Raw genomic sequence first — 20,625 nt, 5'->3', positions numbered from 1 at the left:
TGTGCTTGTGTGATGGAGTTTTCACATGGACATAACTCAAACCATGATCCATTTTCACTGGAAAACGAAAGATGTTTCTCCATAATGAAGACTATTTCCTTAGTTTTGATGTTCAGCTCTACTTTTTCACGTACAGCTATTTTTTTCAAAGGGAGGGGATTACAAGAATATATTTTTGCTCATAGTTTCCAAAAATAATTAATCCTTGGTCTGAGATGAGGTCTGCAAAATTGTACTGTATAGACCATTAAGTGCAAGATTTGGAAATTTATATTTTAAATTAAAAAGTAACATGCAATTTTGACTATAGCTGTGTCTAGGGCACTCCTTGTAAAAGCAGCTGATTGTCCCAGTTTTTCTAGTTTAATTGTCTTTGAAAATTGACTGAATAAGTATGTCATAATTACACAGCAGGATCTGGTTCCAGTGGTTTCGTCTACACTAATAAACTTCACAGTCATTGTCCACCTTTTCTTCAGAGTAACAGAAGCAGAAGTTGTAGAGTAGCCAAGCATAAAAATATACTCTATTGAATCAGAAACATCTCTTCTGTACAAGCATGTCATCCATGTTCTGACACAACCCATCCTTTAGCTTATGGAATCTGACAGAGGTCACAGCTAATGATTGCACAGCTGCAAGTTTACATAGTAAGGTTTAAACAAGTCTATTGTTCTCTAAATGTAAATTATATTTATTTATAGTAAGTTCCCATTCATTTACCTTTAAAATCACAGACGAATGAGAATATTGAGAAGCTGGATACTGAAACAGCACACACAGGCCAAAAACACTACTGATGATACTTAAGACTTTTTAGTTGTTTTGCTACTTACTTGTCTAAAGTCCTGGAATCTCCCGTGTACTCTGGAAGGTCATTTAAATCTTGTGGTGAAGCAGTAATCTGATCAAAAGTAATTCGCAAAGCCTGACCATCCTTCCCTACTACTTCAAGTCCAGTCAGTCCAAGGTAATGTGAGTCTCCCCAGGACAAGGTGAAATTTAGTTGCAGGCCTGAAAACAAACACATATACATCTTTATCAGTCATTTGCAGGAGGCACCAAAAGACAGGACCCCAAAGCACATACCAGCAGATCAGTTCATTAATCCAAGCCTCCATAATTAGCATGCAACAAGACGGAAGCATCTTCTTTCATTTTTTCCCAAGTGCAGCCAGAAAAGTGCAAAATGCCAATATGCAAGTTGAAGGGCTAAGATTGGCCAATGGTAACTTGGAGATAGCAGACAATGTGAGGAATTCAGACTAGCCTGTTATCCACAGGATACGGGTGTTTCAAAATGTTTGGGAGAGTGCATACAAATGAGAAGTTAATGCCTGCAAACTCACCCCTCAAGTTCATTCAAACGTATGCTACGAGCATCTTCCTGACAATAGTCCAGTGTTGCCAAATTTCATGATTTTATGTAGAGTGCTACGATTCTGACCCCTGCTGCAGGAGCTCTGGAGAGCATGCGAATAACTCAGGCCCTCACACAAGTGTGGAGCATCTGGCTACACTTGCCTTCATCCCAGTTCCAGCAGCTACCTGAGTCTCCTTTCCCTGTTCCTAGCTGCCACCTGCTCACCCCATCCTTGGTCTCAGCAAATAGCTGCTTCCCTGTCCCTTACCTTTCCCTGCTGCCACGTGTCCCCAGCCTACATGGATTTATGGAACACAGATCCTGTTAAACTAAATATCTTTTTCGATAAGACAAGTTTAGTTGATAATAGTGTTGATGTAATGTACTTAGACTTCGATAAGGTGTTTGACATGCTGCAACACAACATACTGATTAAAAATTTGACAAAGATTTGGGGTAGGGTGTGGATAACCAGCTGAACACTGGGACACTATGGCCAAGAGAACCAATGACATTCTAGGGTGCATAAACAGGGGAATATCAATAAGAATACAGAGGTTATTTCGCCTCTGTATTTGGCGCCGGTCGAATACTATGTCCAATTCTGGCAAACACTATTCAAGAAAGATATTGATAAACTGGAGTGAGTTCCAAACAGAGCTATGAGAATGATCAGAAGATTCGAAAGAAGCTTTTATAGTGCTAGACTCAAACTCATCTCTTAGCTTAACAAACAGATGGTGAGTTGGTTATAGTCCATCAGGACCTACATTTAACATTTGTCTCCAAACATTTAACAATTGTCTCCAATTTAGCAGAGAAAGATCTAATGGCTGGAAGCTAAAGCCAGACCAATTCAGGTTGAAACAAGCTGTACATTTTTAACAGTGAAAGTAACTAACTATTGGAAAAAATTTACCATGTTTTGTGGGGGGATTCTCCATTGTTAACCATTTTAAAATCAAGAGATTTCAGAAGGGCAAAGGCAATCTTTTTTGAAATCTGTAGTGACAGCATAACCATACATGGGTCACCACTGCCATCTGGAAGCTGGCCATCCCCAAATGCTATTGATCCTTCACCAATCAGTTTGACGCGTGGCAATTGATGACTGGGGTCACTGTTTCCAGGAATATGTTGCCATGGAAAGGGTAGACTGGGTTTCAAAGCCAGGTAATGCTCAGGGAGTTATTAATGACTTTGCATATTTGGGGCTCCCAAACTTGTACTGGGGAAACTGATGGACGCAGGTGCTTATTATTTGGCAGCCCCAACACACACAGATACCAGGACGCATAATTTATAAATGGAAAATAATTTATTAACAGTAAAGGTTATTTCTCCATTGTACTCCTTGGGGTAGTTGACTGCCATGGCAGATTTACAGACACTAATGCAGGAATGGGCCATGCAACTCTTTTTTACCTTTGCCACCAGAATCCCCATCAATGTTAATGGGGAGGTCGCGCCACTTATTCTGGGAGACCTGGCTTACCCTCTGCTCCCCTTGTTAATGAAGTTATTTACAGGATACTCTGACAGCCATCACCCCCTAGATGCAGAATGGCAGTGGATGATGCATTTGGCCATTTGAAAGGGAGGTGCTGCTGCTTGTGGAAAAAGTTGGAGCCAGCAGAATAAAAGTTCCAACAATTATAGCAGCATTTTGGATTTTGCAAAATATTTCTAAGAGTAAGGGAGAAAGTCTTAACGATGGGTGGGAGGCAGAGGTGCAGAAATGCACTCAGCAGTGCGAGCAGCCACCTACAGAAGATGGAAACAGCTGAGGTACTATTATCAAAGACGCCTACTGCTGTTATTTTTAGTATCAGGGCTCGAGAATGTGCTGTGAATTATTTCAGGTTTAAGAATTTTCTATGTTAAATTACTTGATGACTCACTGCATATGAATTTTAATGGTTTTTATTATGAAACCACAATCGGCTATGTAAAAAACCAAAATAAAGCTTTAACAGACACAGTAATGAAACAACAATTTTTTATTATTAACACATTAATCAGCAATCTATTACATAAAAATAGAAAGAAACCTTTAATTAAAACAATAGTGAAGCACACTCTAAAAGAGCAAAAGTGTTGCGTAAAACAAAATGAGGATGGCTTAAAAATCACAGGGAAGAATACACCTTGTCTCGGTTTCTCCTTGTTTGAGGGCCTTCTGGCGTTCAAAGTTACCAGGGATGCTGGAAGGTTCAAGAGAGCTGTTCTCTGTGCCCAGAACTGCCTCTGTCAAGTGAATGGCCCTTGGATCACTGCATTGGTGCGCGGGAATGAGGGAAAGCAACAACTAGCAGGAGTTGCTACTGTTCCCAATATATTGTGTTGTCAGAACATAGGTGAGCCTTGCTGTACTTGCAGCACCTGCTGTCCTAACATTAATACGTGTTGCAGCAGAGCATTTAGACTTTACATCGCCTCCAGAAGCTGCCTCTGTATCTCCCATCCTTTTTCAATTCTATCTTTGGCCATAGCACTGCTCTTCCTGGCAACTGTCATGCTGTCTCCTGGATTCATGATTCCCCCCAGAGAGCCCTCTCTCTTTTTTCTTCTCTGTGCTCAAATAATGCTTCCATCTCTCTGCTATCCTGTTTTCAACTTTAGAACTCTAATGATGTCCATAACACTTTTGTCCAGAGTCTTCCATTTCCTCCCTGAAGGATAGCCAGCTATAGATAAAGGTCCCATCCTTGAGGCCCTGGCCACTGCAGGAGTCGTGGCTGTGGGAGTAAGAAAAAATTAGTCTGTCTGGAATAGGAACAATATGATAAAATTTTTATGTGTACTTCTGATTTTACCTCCCTGAGCGTCTTTCCCAGTTGGGGAACCTCAGATACAGAAAGAGCGGTTTGTGCATGGGGAGAGCTGTCTGCTCTGGGATTTCGTCTGTGCAGTATATACTATTTGTCTTTGATGTGGAGCCTTGGTGGCTGAGAGCTAGGACTTACGTCCTTGGTTTGGTTTTGAAGATTTAGGGAGCCTTGGGGGAGCATAAATGGTGCTGGTGGCCTTAGTGGGGTACCCAGATGTGAGTTGACTAGTAATTCTCTCTATATCCCCTTTAGGCTGTTCTGACTCTCTGTGACACTACCCTGAGGCAAACGACCAGAAGGCAGAGAAGAGATTTATTCAAAAAGGCAAAGGGCAGACCAGTGAGACATTCTATGAAGTTATTCACCAATATGGTCTCCCAAGAAATGCTGCAGAAGTGCAAGAAAGTTGTGCGCTATTCTGGGGGAATGACCAGGCAGATACCATACATAACAAATGGAAATATCCTCTGTGGTGTGGGACTTCAAATGGCTGATAGTCACAACTTTAGCATGAAACATCGGCGTGACAGATCTGTGAATTTCTTACAATATTTTTACAATATTCCTAAGAAAAGAGACTTGCTGATGGGGAGAGTCTTTGCCTTCCTGGTGTACTACAAGGCTTCTATGCAATGACTGTGTTCTCAACTGGCCATCCACTGAGTGTCCCACCTCCTCCCATCATTGCATGTGATCGCTGAAAATAATACAGAGAACCTGAAAAGTGTGAAGAAAAAGAAGATAGGAACGTTTTTCAAGAAAGAGAATTGCTGATGGGGAGGGTCTTTGGGTTTCCGGAGCACTATAAGGCATCTGTACAACAACTATGTTCTCGGCTGGCCATCCACTGCTGTCCCACCTCCCATCATCACATCTGCTCCCTGAAAATAATACAGGGGCCCGGACTGTATTCTAAAGTTAGAAGAAAGAGGATAGGAAACCTAGGAAAAAAGAAGTTTTGACTTTCCCCTTCCTATATAGATATTGCCAACATGGGTGATGGCAGTGAAATATCATGCACTGAACTTACAATGCAAACAGGAATCTCAGCTAGAACCATCCCCACCCACACACTCCTGTTTCTGAGGTGGTCAAAGCATGAAGACAGATAGCAGCTATTAGCAAAAAGACTTTATAACCAAAATATAAAACCAGAAGGTATCTACAATGGACAGCAAGCTCCCAAAATATTTTTGGTGGGATTTGGAGGGGGTGCTGTGGTCTGCAGCTGCTGAAGTAGTCCCCACTGACTATCTTAGCTGCCGGAGTAGACTTTCCCCCTGGCGGCAGCAAGCCCTAGTAGTCCCACACTATGGACACAGGGAGGGTTCAGAGGGGGACTAGTTGAAGTGGTCCTCCCTAAGTATCTTAGCTGCCAGGGGAGACTTCTCGGCAGCAGCAAGCCCCAGTGGTCCCATGCTATGGGTGTACGGGTGTTCAGTGGGGGGCCAGTTGAGGTGGTCCTCCCTGAATATCACAGCCACTGGGGGAGACTTCCCCCCAGCAGCTGCAAGCCCCTGAATATCTTCCCTGCCCTTGGAGCCCAGAGTACGTGCAATCTATGACAGGGAGCTGCCTGGCAGCATGGTCATCACTGAATGGCAGGCACATCCTGTCATTGGGTCAGGGGCTACCCACGTGATGTGGCTGAGCGCAAGAAAGACCCAGACTACGTGGCTCCTGTTGGGGAGGGAAGGGGGTTCGCGCACAAATGTAAACTGCTGAGAAGAAGTTTTTCAGCATTTTATGCAAGCACAACCCTCACAGCAGCCTTGTTGCCACGTGGTGCTGCGGGGCAGTAGCTGGTGCCAGGCAGTGCAGAAAAAAAACCCCAATAAGTAAAAGACAGAACCACGAACTCCCTGCAGGGGCTATTTGTAATGGGTAGATCTGCTCACAGCACTAATAGCAAAGAAAGGCATTTCTCAGACTCTTGTACAAACATGAGCCCACAGCCAAAGGCTTGCTGTTCCGCTTTCAAATTCACAGTGTTCCTGTTACCTAATTAACTGGAGAGCAGCGGCCAGAGTGGAGCAGTGAGGGGCATTGTGGGTTACATATGGGACATCTCTGGAGGCTAATAAATCTGCATTTAAGATGTGGCACTTCCACACTGGCCTTTAATTGAACTTCTGAATGCAAGCTTGATGCTATACCCGTCAGGTAACCGCAATTTTGTAATCTCGATATTAGTGCTCCCTAAATTGAGCTAATGGTATTTACTGTGAAGACAGTCATGTGGTAATATCAAGCTAACTGCCTTAAATTCAAATTTATCTCGTAGTGTAGATGCAGCGTAAGAGAGGAGCCAGAAACCTTTAAGTAGATGCCCTCAGTGAACCACAGAGAGGCAATACAGATGCACTGACATGAGAAGCATGACAGAGGCTGACTGCCCTGTTGGAACAGATACCATTTTGGAATCTTGTTCAAGGGAGTGAGGGAACGGGCAGTGTGGGTCTGAGAAGGGATGGAGGCAGGTGTGCGTGGGGAAGGGCAAAGAGTCAGAAGGGCACCTAGTTTACATTCTTGTAAAATGGCCTTAGCCATGGGACACCTAGAATGGAAGCTAGAACAGCTTAACAACCACAACAATAATAAATTGCAAAGATACACTTACATGGTGTGGCTCTCTCCACATGATCTGCCTCTTCTGCCCTGGCCAGAATTGCTGGCTGTGAATTGGGTTTATTCATCATATGGCAGGAATCAGGGATGTCTTCTTGCAGACTGGCATTCGGGTTCTGAGTCCCAAAGAGAACCTAATCCTCAGGGAACCTAGAGAACCTGAGATTTTCAATGGTCTCCTCAAACCCATCTTCCTAAGCATCTCATGGTCACACTGAGGGTAGGGGAAAAAACTCAGGTAGCTAGTTCCACAAACACCCTGGTTTGGGAGGCTGTGTAATAGTGCAGAATTCTGTCCAGATACTCCAAAAGTGAACAGAACACATAACTAACCCTAGACTATTTTCTGTCATTCCTTGTTTGAAAGTATATTCTCCAGAGTTGTTTGTTATTTATCCTGCACTAGGCAGCATTCTGGTTGTGGCCCCTGTGGTCATCTGTTAGCCATGTCCACAAAAAGGTCTTCGTTGCAGTGACTGACCACAAGAGCTTCCTGCACAAATGCTTCTCACCAGATAGTGATGAGATCCAGGGTTTCAGTACAACTCCAAGAGGCCGTACAAGGCATATTGGGGGTTTCTACAGTGATATTGCACCAATGCTGAGATACCTGACCCCAGCAACAAATGGGCAAAACCTGGCCCTGGATTGGCATGAAAATGGGAGACAAGAGCATCCTTGCAACTTGACAGCTGAGTTTGGGAGGGCACACTGGTACACAGGTCAGTAATGGTTGCCTACAAAGCAATATGAGATAGCCACTGGAGGAGCCACAAAGCGTCCTAGAGGAGCTTGGGTGAGTGTGGGATTTGGGGGGCTGTGTGGTGAGCTGGTGGGTGAATGTCTGTCTGTCTGTGCAGCTATGTTACTTTGCAGAGCCTGAGCTTGTGCTGCGCAGAGAAGAGCAGTTTGCAAGGTGTGAATTGGGGGAGCTCCCTGCCAGGTGAGCCTTCAAGGGCTGAATAGACTGGAGGCAAGGCTTTGAGCCAGGCCTGCCCAGCCAGCAGCTCTCCCTATAAGAAGGGAGCTCCCAGTGAACAAGGGGTGAGCAGCGAACAGGGGGCAGCAGCTAACAGGGAAGGGAGTTTGCCTCTGGGAGTTCGCCGAAGGAGGAGCCCCATGTTTGTTTGTCCTTTTCAGGTATGGTGTTCCACCTGTACCCTGCAAGGCAGCACTACCAGGAAAAGAAGTCTCTGAAGAAGAGAGCCTGAAGAGTGATGGGGGAAGGTGGACCTGGGGGCACTGAGAGCAGCTGGGGGGAGAGGGGCCAGTGCAGTGAGGAGGGTGGACACGGGAGCAGATGGGGGGTAGTGGGTTGGGGAGGGTCCTATGGTGATGGTAGCTGGGGGGGGCAAAGGTAGGGAGGAGAGTCCCGGGGATATGAGGTCATGGCTCCACAGGCAGCTATGCTGACGTGGTGACAGGGAGGTATGAAGTAGTAGGATCCTTAAACACATTCTCCACACCCCACTGCCTTGTGGGTTATCCTGGGAAGGAGAGAGGCTAAGGGAGTAAACCCTGACAGAAAATCCGGAGTGGAGTCCGAAGGCGGTTCAGTGTCAACTTCTGGCACTATCCCGGCAACTCCTGCAGCTGAGTTGGTACCAGACGTGGAGGTTATCCTCTCCTTTGGACTATATCAGTAAAGCCGAGAGGGGGACACTGGTGTCTGGGCAGCCCAGAGTCTCCATAACAAATGCCCAGGCTCACGCCCGGCGAGGTACTCCGGCATCGCTGAACAGCGTTGCATCAACACGGGAGGCAACAGTTACCGGTTATAAGCTCTTGCTCGATTGGCGTAGAGAACGAGCGCCAGGGGTTGCCTTCGACGGTGGGAGGGATCCTCGCATCTCACTGGACAGTCACCGCCCGCCTCAAGCTGGGCAGCCCCCAGCCAATAGGGTACTGTCCCGCCACAGTTCACCTGCCTCGCTGGGTGCGTGAGGCTTAAGGTTCCTGCACCTGACAAGTGACTGAAATTTGGGCACCAGGCAAACCAATAAGAAAATCAACAAGAAATGAGAAACATCAACAATTTAAGCTTGCTTGCTGGAATGTGTGGACCGTGCTGACCGGCTTGACTGAAGATCTTCAGGCCATCAGTGACACCCGAAAGACCACTGTCATCAACGAGGAACTGAAGAGGCTCAGAGTTGATGTCGCTGCACTGCAAGAGATGTGACTTGCAGATTCGGGATCTCTAAAGGAAAAGAACTACACCTTTTTCTGGCACAGTAAAGCCCAAGAAGAACCCAGAGAGCATGGTGTTGGCTTTGCTGTCAGAAACACCCTTCTACAAATGGTGGATTTAGTCATGGGCGGATCAGAAAGACTTCTTCGGATCACGCTTCAAACTTGCGCCAGTCCTGTCCACCTGATCAGCGCTTATGCCCCAACCCTGTATGCCACACCAGAAGTAAAAGACAAGTTCTCCGACGTGCTTAGTGCTGCTGTAGTGCAAATACCTGCTCGTGAACAACTGTACATCTTGGGTGATTTCAATGCAAGAGTTGGAGGTGATTGGGCCTCATGGCCTTCCTGCTTAGGACACTTCGGTGTGGGAAAAATGAATGACAATGGACAGCGTCTCCTTGAACTGTGCACGTACCACAATCTGTGCATCACAAACACATTCTTCCAAACAAAGCCACAGCACAGAGTGTCGTGGAGACACCCACGCTCGAAGCACTGGCATCAACTTGATGTGGTCATCACTAGGCGTAATAACCTCAAAAACGTCCTTCTGACACGCAGCTATCATAGTGCTGACTGTGATACAGATCACTTGCTAGTTTGCTCCAAGCTCAAGTTGAGACCCAAGAAGCTGTACCGCTCTAAACCTGCTGGAAGGCCCCGCATTGACGCCAGAAAGACAGCAAACTCCGAGAAAGCTGAAAAGTTCAGAGAGACCCTCCAGGAAAATCTGCGCAGCGGCCCTGGGAGCGTCGATGCAACATCCAAATGGCAACATCTGAGGGATACAGTTTACAACACGGCCTTGTCGGTGTTTGGAAGAAGAGCTAGAAACACGAACGACTGGTTTGAAGCTAACTCCGATGAGATGATTCCAGTCAGTGAAAAGAAGCGCGCTGCACTCCTGGAGTACAAACGCTCACCGAGCCAGAATACCCAGCAAGCACTTAGAGAGGCCAGAAGAACAGTACAGCAGACAGCCAGGCACTGCGCCAACAACCACTGGCTCCAGCTATGCAGCAGCATTCAGACCTGTGCCGACTTTGGTAATCTGAGAGGAATGTACGAGGGTATGAAGAAGGTATTAGGACCCACCCAGAACAAGATGGCACCTCTGAAATCCAAATCTGGTGAAGTCATCGCTGACAAAGCCAAACAGATGGAGCGCTGGGTTGAGCACTACTCCGAGCTGTACTCACGTGAGAATGTTGTGGTTGATGCAGCCCTCGATGCCGTCGAGCTCCTACCAGTAATGGACGAACTGGACCAAGAGCTGACTGTGGATGAACTGAAGACAGCCATCGACAGCATTGCAGCTGGAAAGGCCCCTGGTCAGGACGGTATACCACCAGAGGTAATCAAATGTGCCGCGGACACACTCCTGGAACCCCTGCATGAGCTACTGTGCCTGTGCTGGAAAGAGGGTGAGGTTCCACAGGATATGCGTGACGCTAACATTGTAACGTTGTATAAGAACAAAGGAGACAGAAGCGACTGCAACAACTACCGTGGAATCTCCCTCTTAAGCGTCACTGGTAAACTGTTCGCTCGCATCATCCTTGGCAGACTCCAGAAGATTGCTGAGAGGGTGTACCACAAATCGCAGTGCGGATTCCGCGCAGAGAGGTCTACCGTTGATATGGTCTTCTCTCTAAGGCAGCTGCAGGAGAAGTGCAGGGAGCATAGAAAGCCACTCTACATAGCCTTCATCGACTTGACCAAGACTTTTGACTTGGTCAGCAGGGATGGTCTGTTCAAACTGCTCCACAAGATAGGTTGTCCTCCACGGTTACTGAAGATGATCCAGTCGTTCCACGAAAACATGAGAGGAACCATCCAATATGAGGGCGCATTATCGGATGCTTTCAGAATCAGGAGCGGCGTCAAACAAGGATGCGTGCTTGCTCCGACATTGTTCAGGATCTTCTTTGCACTCCTCCTGAAGCATGCCTTTGGATCTTCAACAGAGGGAATCTTGCTGCACACAAGATCTGATGGGAAACTGTTTAACCTTGCAAGGCTGAAAGCTAAGTCTAAGGTGCGAGAAGTCCTCATCAGAGACATGCTGTTCGCAGACGATGCTGCTGTAGTGTCTCACACAGAAGACCAGCTTCAAAAAACTGCTGGATCGGTTCTCCAAAGTGTGCAAGGACTTTGGGCTTACCATCAGCCTAAAGAAGACGAAGATACTCGGTCAGGATGTTGCTGAATCCCCATCAATCAGCATTGACAACTATACGTTAGAGGTTGTCCACGAGTTCGTTTACCTAGGGTCCACCATCACTGACACCCTGTCGTTGGACACTGAGCTAAATAGGAGGATCGGAAAAGCGGCCACAACTCTGTCCAGACTCAGCAAGAGAGTGTTGAATAACAACAAGCTGTACACTCACACCAAAATGCAAGCCTACAGAGCCTGCATCCTCAGCACCCTCCTTTATGGCAGGAAGACTTGGACCCTGTATGCCCGCCAGGAAAAGAGGCTGAACGTCTTCCACTTGCGCTGCCTCAGGTGCATCCTTGGAATATCATGGAAGGACAGAGTGACCAACACTGCTGTCCTCGAGCAAGCTGGAATCCCAACCATGCACACCCTCCTCAGGCAGCGTCGACTCTGCTGGCTTGGCCACGTCCACAGGATGAACGATGGAAGGATTCCAAAAGACATCCTGTATGGTGAGCTAGCCTCTGGCAAAAGACCTCCCGGACGCCCCCAGTTGCGTTACAAAGATGTCTGCAAGAGAGACCTCAGAGAGGTAGACATCGAGCTGGACAACTGGGAAGATCTAGCAGACGACCGCAGCAGATGGAGGCAGGGGTTACACAAGGGCCTTCAGAAGGGCGAGTTGAAGATCAGACAGCTAGCAGAGGAGAAGCGAGCGCACAGAAAGCACAATAAGGACTTGCCAGACACCCACGACATCTGCAAGAGATGCAGCAAGGACTGTCACTCTCGTGTGGGTCTTTATAGTCACAACAGACGCTGTAAATGAAGTCCTCAATTGAAACTTTAAAGGGCGCAATCCATAGTCTATGCAGACTGAAGGATGCCTACTACTACTACTACTACTACTGGAGGACCACCAAAGTACATGCAGCAGTATTGCATGCATATAAATAGGTAGCTTTTTGCATTCAACAGGCTCGTTGCTTTACTAAACAACTATTATTAATATCTACATACAGCCGGTAAAATCCCAGTGCATCACCTAGGATAAGCCTGCCTTGGTACATGTAAAAATATTTCTCATTTCATAAATAACAATCGAGCTCACAAATAGTTGTTTCTCACCAACCCTGAAGAAGCCTTAATACTCATGATATTCTGTATAACGAACAGCAAGGAAGCCAAACTGTACTGCCCAGTTACATATAACCTGCTATTACGAAATTGCACAATGCTGAGCACATGCTGTGCACATTAGTCATTAACCAAAGTGTGGAGATCATTGCAGAGTGTATGTGGATGATAAGGGATATAAACTTCAACTGGCAGCTCAAGAGTCTTGGCTTGAAGTGGACTGTGACAGGAGCAAGGGCAGTCCCTGGTGATGTTAATGCCAATTTCATTTTCTTCTCTCTTCTTTGCACAGGTGCTCATAGAGAGAGCTACAGAAGGTTTGCTGGGTGACAGAGACTGGACAATGCCTAGAGAATGCAAGGATCTGTATCCAGGCACTCACTCAGCTTTAGCACAGAAGTCCTTTGTTATGTTTCCGTTGCTTATTATAATGCTTTGGCATTAAAGATTTGCTCCTAATGGTTACTGTTGTTTTATTTCTGCTGAGGCCAGTCCATCGTACAAAATTCTGCCAGCATAGTGGCGTCAGCCAAGGGTGTGATGAGATGTGAGCCCTGACTGACACAGCTCTACTAGCAAAAGCCCCAGTGTCCATGCAGTTATGCTGGCAAAACAGCGTGATTAACAGTATAACTCATTTTATTCTTTAAGGTGTTAGAAGTCTGCTTGCCATTTCATGTGTGTGGGGTTGAGGAGGTATATTAACTGCACAGACGCTGGGAGTGCTTAGTTGATACACTAGACAGGTACTTCCTATACTCCTGGTATAGACCTGGCCTCAGACATCCCAGTAATTTACACAGAAATTGACAGGGGTAGAGCTTATTCAAATCAGCCTTCATTCAGGGACAGATCAATCACCTTGTGCCGTTCTTCTGAGTATTACAGAAAACTGGGTTAAATTCTAAGTGTCATGGTGTGCTTAAGTCCATAATACACACAGCTTCAGCTGGTAAAACACTTATTCTTCTCCACTTCAGTTCAACATTCATCAGCAGTCTGTACATAACTGTGCTGGGGAAGAAATCCCACACAATAATGTTCACAGATAACATAGATGAAGGAAGGCATTATGCAATATGTTAGTTTGTATATTATAAGAAAAAAACAACAACAACACTGAATACTTACATTGCCCTGTGTATACCCCTGGTACCTTGGGAGTAAGCTCAGAAAGATGGCCTGAGACAATCATTTGCTCCTGAACCTAAAAGATAAACCAAGAAGTGCAGTGGATATTTGTAATTTGTATACAGGGTATTATTAATAGAGTACTAGATTGCTCAGAGTCTAAATTTGCCTGATAAAATAATGAGACATGGCAATAGGCCAGGGCAAGAGGAAGGACGATCTGTAAGAACAGGAAAGAAAAAAAGACTTCTAGAGGAAAGGGATAAACTATAATTTATAAAGAAATCTGATCACTTATGGTTAGGACCCTACCAAATTTGTGGTCCATTTTAATCAATGTCATGGTCAAGGGATTTTAAAAATCATACGTTTCATGATTTCAGCTATTTAAATGACACTGTGTTTCTGTGTTGTAATTTGTAAGGGTCCTGACTCAAACAGGAGTTTGGGCAGGTCACAAAGTTATTGTAGGAACAGAGAGAAAGCTGTGCTAGTATATATACTATCAAAACAAAACAGCAGTCAAGTAGCACTTTAAAGACTAACAAAATAATTTATTTGATGAGCTTTTGTGGGACGGACCCACTTCTTCAGACCATAGCCATACCAGAACAGACTCGATATTTGTATCTCTGTGCCTTAAATATTGAGTCTGTTCTGGTATGGCTATGGTCTGAAGAAGGGGGTCTGTCCCATGAAAGCTCACCTAATAAATTCTTTTGTTAGTCTTTAAAGTGTTACTTGACTGCTTTTTTGTTTTTGTTTTCAAAGTTATTGTAGGAAGAGTTGTAGTACTTCTGCCTTTCTTCTGTGACACTGCTGGTGGTGGCACTGCCTTCAGAGCTGAGCAGCTGGAGAGTGGTGATTCTGAAGGCTCAGAACTGCCATTAGCAGCCGTGCAGAAGTAGGGATGGGATGGGATGGGATGGGATTGCCTCCCTTACTTCTGCTCTGCTGCCTGCGAAATTGGACCTTCTGTCAACAGTCTCCATTGTCTGACCAGCCAGCTCTGAAGGCAGCAACTCAGTTGTCAAGGCAACATAATATGGTACTGTCACACCCTTACTTCTGTACATTTGGCAGTGTGCCCAGTCAACAGCTACTGCTCTCCAACCACCCATTTCTGTAGGCAGGAAAGAACTAAGGGTAGCAATACCATGATCCCACTAAAATAACCTAGTGCCCTCCCTGCAGGCAACACCAGACCCTATCCTAGCAATGATCTGGGCTTGAGGAATGGGGTGCAATGGAGGTGGGAGGGCGCAGGGCAGATAGAGGCATGGTCCCTTGGGTCAGGAACCCCGATTTGAGAAATATCGGTCTCTCCTGTGAAATCTGTAGGGTAAAAGCACACAAGAGACCAGATTTTACGGCATGTTCAGTGATAGATTATCACAGCTGTGAATTTGGTAGGGTTCGTAGGGCCCTAATTATGCACTTATTTCACTTCTTTAAGATGTCATTATTATACCTGCGTATTACAAATAGGGCCTTACCAAGCTGGCAGTCCATTTCAATCAATTTCATGGTCAGACGATTTAAAAATAGTAAATTTCAAGCTTTCAAGCTTTCGAATTCTGACATTTTGTGGTGTTGTAATTGTAGAATAGTTGTGGGGAGGGGTTCATAAATTTGGTACAGGCGGCTATGGTGGTGCCGTTATCCTCAGGGTCATCCTTTGGGTGGTGTTGGGCCTGGAGTGTCCCCTCCCTCCCAGGCCTTGCCTCTGCTCCATCTCTTCCCACACCTGCTCTGCCTTCACTCTTTCCCCAAGCTCAGCTCCACCATGCCTCTTCCTGCCCTGTCCCCTCCCATTCCTATTGCACCCCTTTCTCAAGACCAGTGTCTGGCATTAGCAGCAGGGATTGGGCCCCATCCCCTGCACTTACCAGAGTGGTGGGAAGCAGAGCGACCTGGCCCCAGCCTGCACTGCCTCCCCAGCTATGTCACTCAAGGAAACAGAGTGGACTGGAGCTGGGTCACTCTGCTCTCCAGCACTGCAGTGAAGCCGTTTGACCTGGCTAGGAGGTGTCAGAGAGGAGTTGGCTGTGGCTGGGTAGCTCCACTTCCCAGGGCTCCCACTGCTGTTGGTGAGCGTAGGAGCAGGCCTGACACCCTGGTGCTGGCTTCAGCCTACCCTAGCCCCCCTAAAGCATGGAGCCCAAGGCGGCTGTCCTGAACCAGTCTGTGGATGGGATGGCTCTGACCAGCCTCACTTCTGTGTGGCTGCAGACAGCAGAGCTATCTTCAGAGCTGGGTGGCCAGGGAATTGTGGCTGATGGCCAGGAGGCCAGGTCTAAAGGCTGAGCAACTGACCGGAGCAACATGGAACTAAGGGTATTGTGGTATTGCCATCCTTATTTCTGAGCTGTTGCTTGCAGAGCTGGGCGTTCAATTAGCAGCTGCCACACTCCAGCCACTCAGCTTGGAAACTAGCCAATGGGAGCCGCTGGGGGCAGCAGGGGGTTGGGGAGAGACTCAGCATGAGATGCCTTCTCCCCTCCCTCAGGCTCAGAGAGCCCTGCAGCCAGCTTTTCTGAGCGTCAAGGGGGAGGGGCAGGCAGGGAGCCAGCTGAGTCTTCCACAGGCCAGATACAGTGGGTTGGTGAGCCAGGTCTGGCTCATGGGATGTATTTTGCCTAGCCTTGTACTAGATATTTCATTGTTTACAACTGCATCCTGAGACCTACCTGGTAGCCAGCTTTCCGTCTATTTAAACGGTGCGTAGTTGATTTTATTTTTTTTCTTGTTTTTCCATCAAATTATTGGGTGCCACTAAAGCCAATGCTGTACATGAGTCTAAATATTTTACATCTACACTCCCACCTTTTTCAACCACACATGTAACCTCATATAAAAGACATGAAATTAGTTTGAGAAGATCTACTTTGAATTCATGCGTGAAGACTGGCATTAACCATATTATTCTCCTTTAATCCTTTATTAATAGTGTCCTATATCATTCATTCAATTGTTTTGTCTAAGATCAGTGTCAGGCCTTTCTAATACTGGTACGTTAATTTTCTTCCAGTCTTTTAGAACCTCCTGAGTAGTCCATGATCAACTGAACTTTAAGGGGATGAAAGTCACAAAAAGTCTTTTATACCAGGATAGATAAGCAAGTATTCCATAACAGATTACATTGTTCTGCACAGTTCCCAGTTCATAAAGCAAATTGCTTGGTTGCTATCATTTGGATCTGCAGAGAAAATTTCACAAAGAATTTCTAAGTAACTTTTAGGTCAGAGTTTACTTTCATAATTGACATAAGACCAGAGTCAGAAGCAGGCCTACTGGTCAAAACAGGAGTTGAAAGCCAGGTATGGATACCAGGTGATCAGAGTCTGATGGAGGCCAGAGGGCAAAATGAGCTAGTTGTTAGGGTCAGGCGGACAGAGGTAGAGGTAGGCAATAGAGGTAGATAATGCATGTGATGCCCTCCAAGCAGGGGAAACCCAGCTGCACAGATTAATTGTTCCTCTGCTTGGTTTAAATAGATGCAGTGAACCAAAAGCCCAGGACATGAGCCCCCGTCTTTCACAGATGAACTCTGAGTTCTGGTCACTTGTAACAGGTCACTGGGTAGCAGGTTGGAACATACTTGTTTCCAAGCACCTTGTAGACTGGCATTTGAGACCCCCAGACACTCAGAAAAGTGCAAGCTGTGGGTTCAAAAACACAGTTAAATCTCAAAGCAGTACGCACCTACACAGCTGGGTCTAAACCAGAAGAAACACTTCCTTATCTCTATCCAAGTAATTAAAAAGGAAGGCTGCGTGTAATGTCACCATAGCCTTCATTAAATGCTCATGAATAAATCAGAGAAGACAAAAAATTGGAATACAATATTAGTTTTGAAAAACAAAATTCTCACAGTAATGAGACTGGTGATAAAATCCTCAAAACAGGCACAGTCATCTCAGTCCCAGCCTGAGTCCCTGATATCAATTATTGACACTGGAACAGTGAGAGTGGAAATAGATGATAATTTCTTTTGAAACTCTCATTACTATGTGTCCTACCTGCTTATCATCTGTTCTTAAGCCTGCTTGTGTAAAAGGTCTCTCATCTCCCTCCCCATCAGCAGTCCTTGGTCTTTTTAACTCTTCCTCATATCTTAGCGAGGACACATTTTCAATTTCCCCATCATAAGTCTCATCATAGCAGAATATGGCCTCTAGAATATCATCATCGGTAGTGAACAATATAGTGTCCCCAAAGTGCTCTGGAGCTGAAAAGGACAAGACATTTAGGAATTGAAAATACAAAGTGAAAGCACTGCAACCCAAGGCCTTCACTACACTATAGCATGCAACTATGTTTTAACACGTCGGCTACGTCTACACGTGCACGCTACATCGAAATAGCTAATTTCGAAGTAGCGACATCGAAATTGGCTAGTTCGATGAATAACGTCTACACGTCCTCCAGGGCTGGCAACGTCGATGTTCAACTTCGACGTTGCGCAGCCCAACATCGAAATAGGCGCAGCGAGGGAACGTCTACACGCCAAAGTAGCACACATCGAAATAAGGGAGCCAGGCACAGCTGCAGACAGGGTCACGGGGCGGACTCAACAGCAAGTCGCTCCCTTAAAGGGCCCCTCCCAGACACACTTTCATTAAACAGTGCAAGATACACAGAGCCAACAACTAGTTGCAGACCCTGTATATGCAGCACGGACCCCCAGCTGCAGCAGCAGCAGCCAGAAGCCCTGGGCTAAGGGCTGCTGCCCACGGTGACCACAGAGCCCCGCAAGGGCTGGAGAGAGAGTATCTCTCAACCCCCCAGCTGATGGCCGCCATGGAGGACCCCGCTATTTCGATGTTGCGGGACGCGGATCGTCTACACGTCCCTACTTCGATGTTGAACGTCGAAGTAGGGCGCTATTCCCATCCGCTCATGGGGTTAGCGACTTCGACATCTCGCCGCCTAACGTCGATTTCAACTTCGAAATAGCGCCCAACACGTGTAGACGTGACGGGCTCTATTTCGAAGTTACTGCCGCTACTTCGAAGTAGCGTGCACGTGTAGACGCAGCCGTCGAGTAATATGTTTAACTAATATGATTGTAAATTGTAGCATAGACAAAGGACAATTTATTCCTCATCTGCACTACAGTTTTCAGTCATTTTAGTCAACATGTTAAAACACAATTTTTTTTTACGGTAGTGAAGATAATCCAGAGACTCCAGCTGATTTTTACACACATTTAAAATATGAATGGATAAAAAAAGATCTCACACATAAAAATAAGGTGAATACGAAATAAAGAGATTTTTTTTTTTTTTGGTCTGTTCCCTGTCTTGGCTGGGGAGTTGTGATGGGGTGTAGCAGCTCTGCACTGGCACACCAGAGGCCAACTCATCTTTGTTAGCAGAAGAGACCACACCCCTCCCACTCAGCTGGGCATAATCCCGTTGGAACCAGGGTATAAAAGACCCGAGAGGAGCACAGTCTGGGCTGACGGATGGAGGAGAATTAGGTGCACTGTGAGCTCCAGTAAGTGGACCTCTTGTGCTCCCAGGCTTGGAGGCCAGCCAAACTGGGCTAGTTCTAGACATCCAGACAGGGGATGTTGCAGCAGATGCACAGACTATCAAACCACAGACTTCACAGACTCGGATAGGAAGAGACCCAGGGGCCTTTGTGGGAAAAGGAGGCGGAAACGGTGTTAGAGTTGGCTAAAGACGTGGCATATTGTGGGTGGATCCCCGCTGAGCTAGAGGCAGGTGAGTCCATCACTGACAGGGTCCTGGAATGGAACCCAGTGGACAGGGCAGGCCCAAGTTCCCCAGTCCTGGCTGCACCCTACCATATAGTGTATCCTGACCACAAGAGATTGCTCCTGTGACTCTAGCCATTGGGCCACCATACCCCAACCACACAGGATTGTAAGAGGGATTCAGTAAAAGATGCCAACACTGGGCTGCACAGTCCCAATACATGGGACACCCTTTAGACTTCACCATGTGGCTACTGTACATCTCTCCCCTGCCCTGATCTAGGGAGGAGTATACCACCTGCGACAGAACTCTAGGAGCTATACATATAAAATAATCTCTTTACAGAGGTTACGTCTACATTTGAGTTGGGAAGTTTGATTCCCAACTCCTGCTGATGTACCCACACTAATTTTACTTGAGCTAAAAATGCAAAAAACAGCAGTGAAGCCAGATGTTGCTTTCACAAAGAAAATGTAGCATTATACTGTACCTCCAGACAATGTTCCAGAAGCCTTTGCAATTTCTCCATTAAAGATGCATTGCTCATCTAATAGCATTGTAATATCCTTCACACCTCGGAAGGAATGTATTCGGGATTTATTGTAATTCCAAACCCTAATCATAGCTATTTGACAGGGATTCACAAAGTCGATATAGATAAGGTGAAGCTTTCCAGGAGTAAAGGGGGCTAGCCAAAGGTGCATGTCATCCTGCGTCCGATTTACCCCATCAGTTAAATTGGTTATTACTCTTGGATCTTTGCCGTAGGCTGGTAAAATATTTATATCAGGTGGCTCAGCCCTAATCTTTGCAATCTGAACAGGCTCTCCTTTGGAGCTAAATACTTCAATTCCATTAAGACCAACGTAGTGTCTGTCTCCCCATGTGGATTTAATGTCTATGATTAAGTGCTGTCCATAAGGCAAGACAGGTATTTTAAATTCATTTCCATCGTCTGTCTCCACTGAATTTTCTTCTTGTCTTTTTGGTAGCACTTGTATTCCTTCTTTCCTCACAAGCTGATGTTCTCCATGCCGGCTGATTTTCTGCTGATGGAGAAACTCATCAAAGATGTCCCCTTGAAAATCCATGTTGGAGATTCGTCCCCGGTGAGAATAATTGAACTTTAGAAGGGAGTTCCAGGACTCTTGCAAAGTGTGTTCTTGTTCACTGTGCCAATTGGCTTGGAAAGTTTTTAGGCCTTTGAGAGAAAGGACTGCATCTGAAAATAAAATCCAAGATATGTCTTTATATATGTACACATGATGAGAAATCAATTACCACAATGCAGACCCTTCCGTTGGTTACGTTAGGTCCTCTTGCTGTAGCAGTCTGTTCTAATGCTGCTGTTACTTTTTTCCTCTCACCACACACAAGGTTAAAATATCTGACTCCCTTTCCTAGCTTCATGTTAAACAAGGAAGCAGCCCCAGGACCAAGCACGCCCCTGCT

General features: G+C 46.1%; 1 protein-coding gene across 3 annotated transcripts in view; it reads right to left on the bottom strand.

The window, feature by feature from the left end:
* The window catches only part of KATNIP (katanin interacting protein), a 119,792-nt gene that overhangs the window by 34,060 nt on the left and 65,107 nt on the right, over nt 1-20,625 (bottom strand). For all 3 annotated transcript variants that reach the window (XM_075010939.1, XM_075010940.1, XM_075010941.1), the window contains exons 15-18: nt 19,664-20,395; nt 17,470-17,678; nt 13,448-13,523; nt 837-1,014 (exon numbers count right to left, since the gene is read on the bottom strand). In XM_075010939.1, coding sequence (XP_074867040.1) covers nt 837-1,014; nt 13,448-13,523; nt 17,470-17,678; nt 19,664-20,395 — 1,195 coding nt within the window. The remainder of the gene's footprint in view (nt 1-836; nt 1,015-13,447; nt 13,524-17,469; nt 17,679-19,663; nt 20,396-20,625) is intronic.

The sequence above is a fragment of the Carettochelys insculpta genome, chromosome 16 (genome assembly GCF_033958435.1).
Source record: "Carettochelys insculpta isolate YL-2023 chromosome 16, ASM3395843v1, whole genome shotgun sequence".
NCBI lineage: Eukaryota > Metazoa > Chordata > Testudines > Carettochelyidae > Carettochelys > Carettochelys insculpta.
This window is presented reverse-complemented; position numbering and strand designations above follow the sequence as displayed.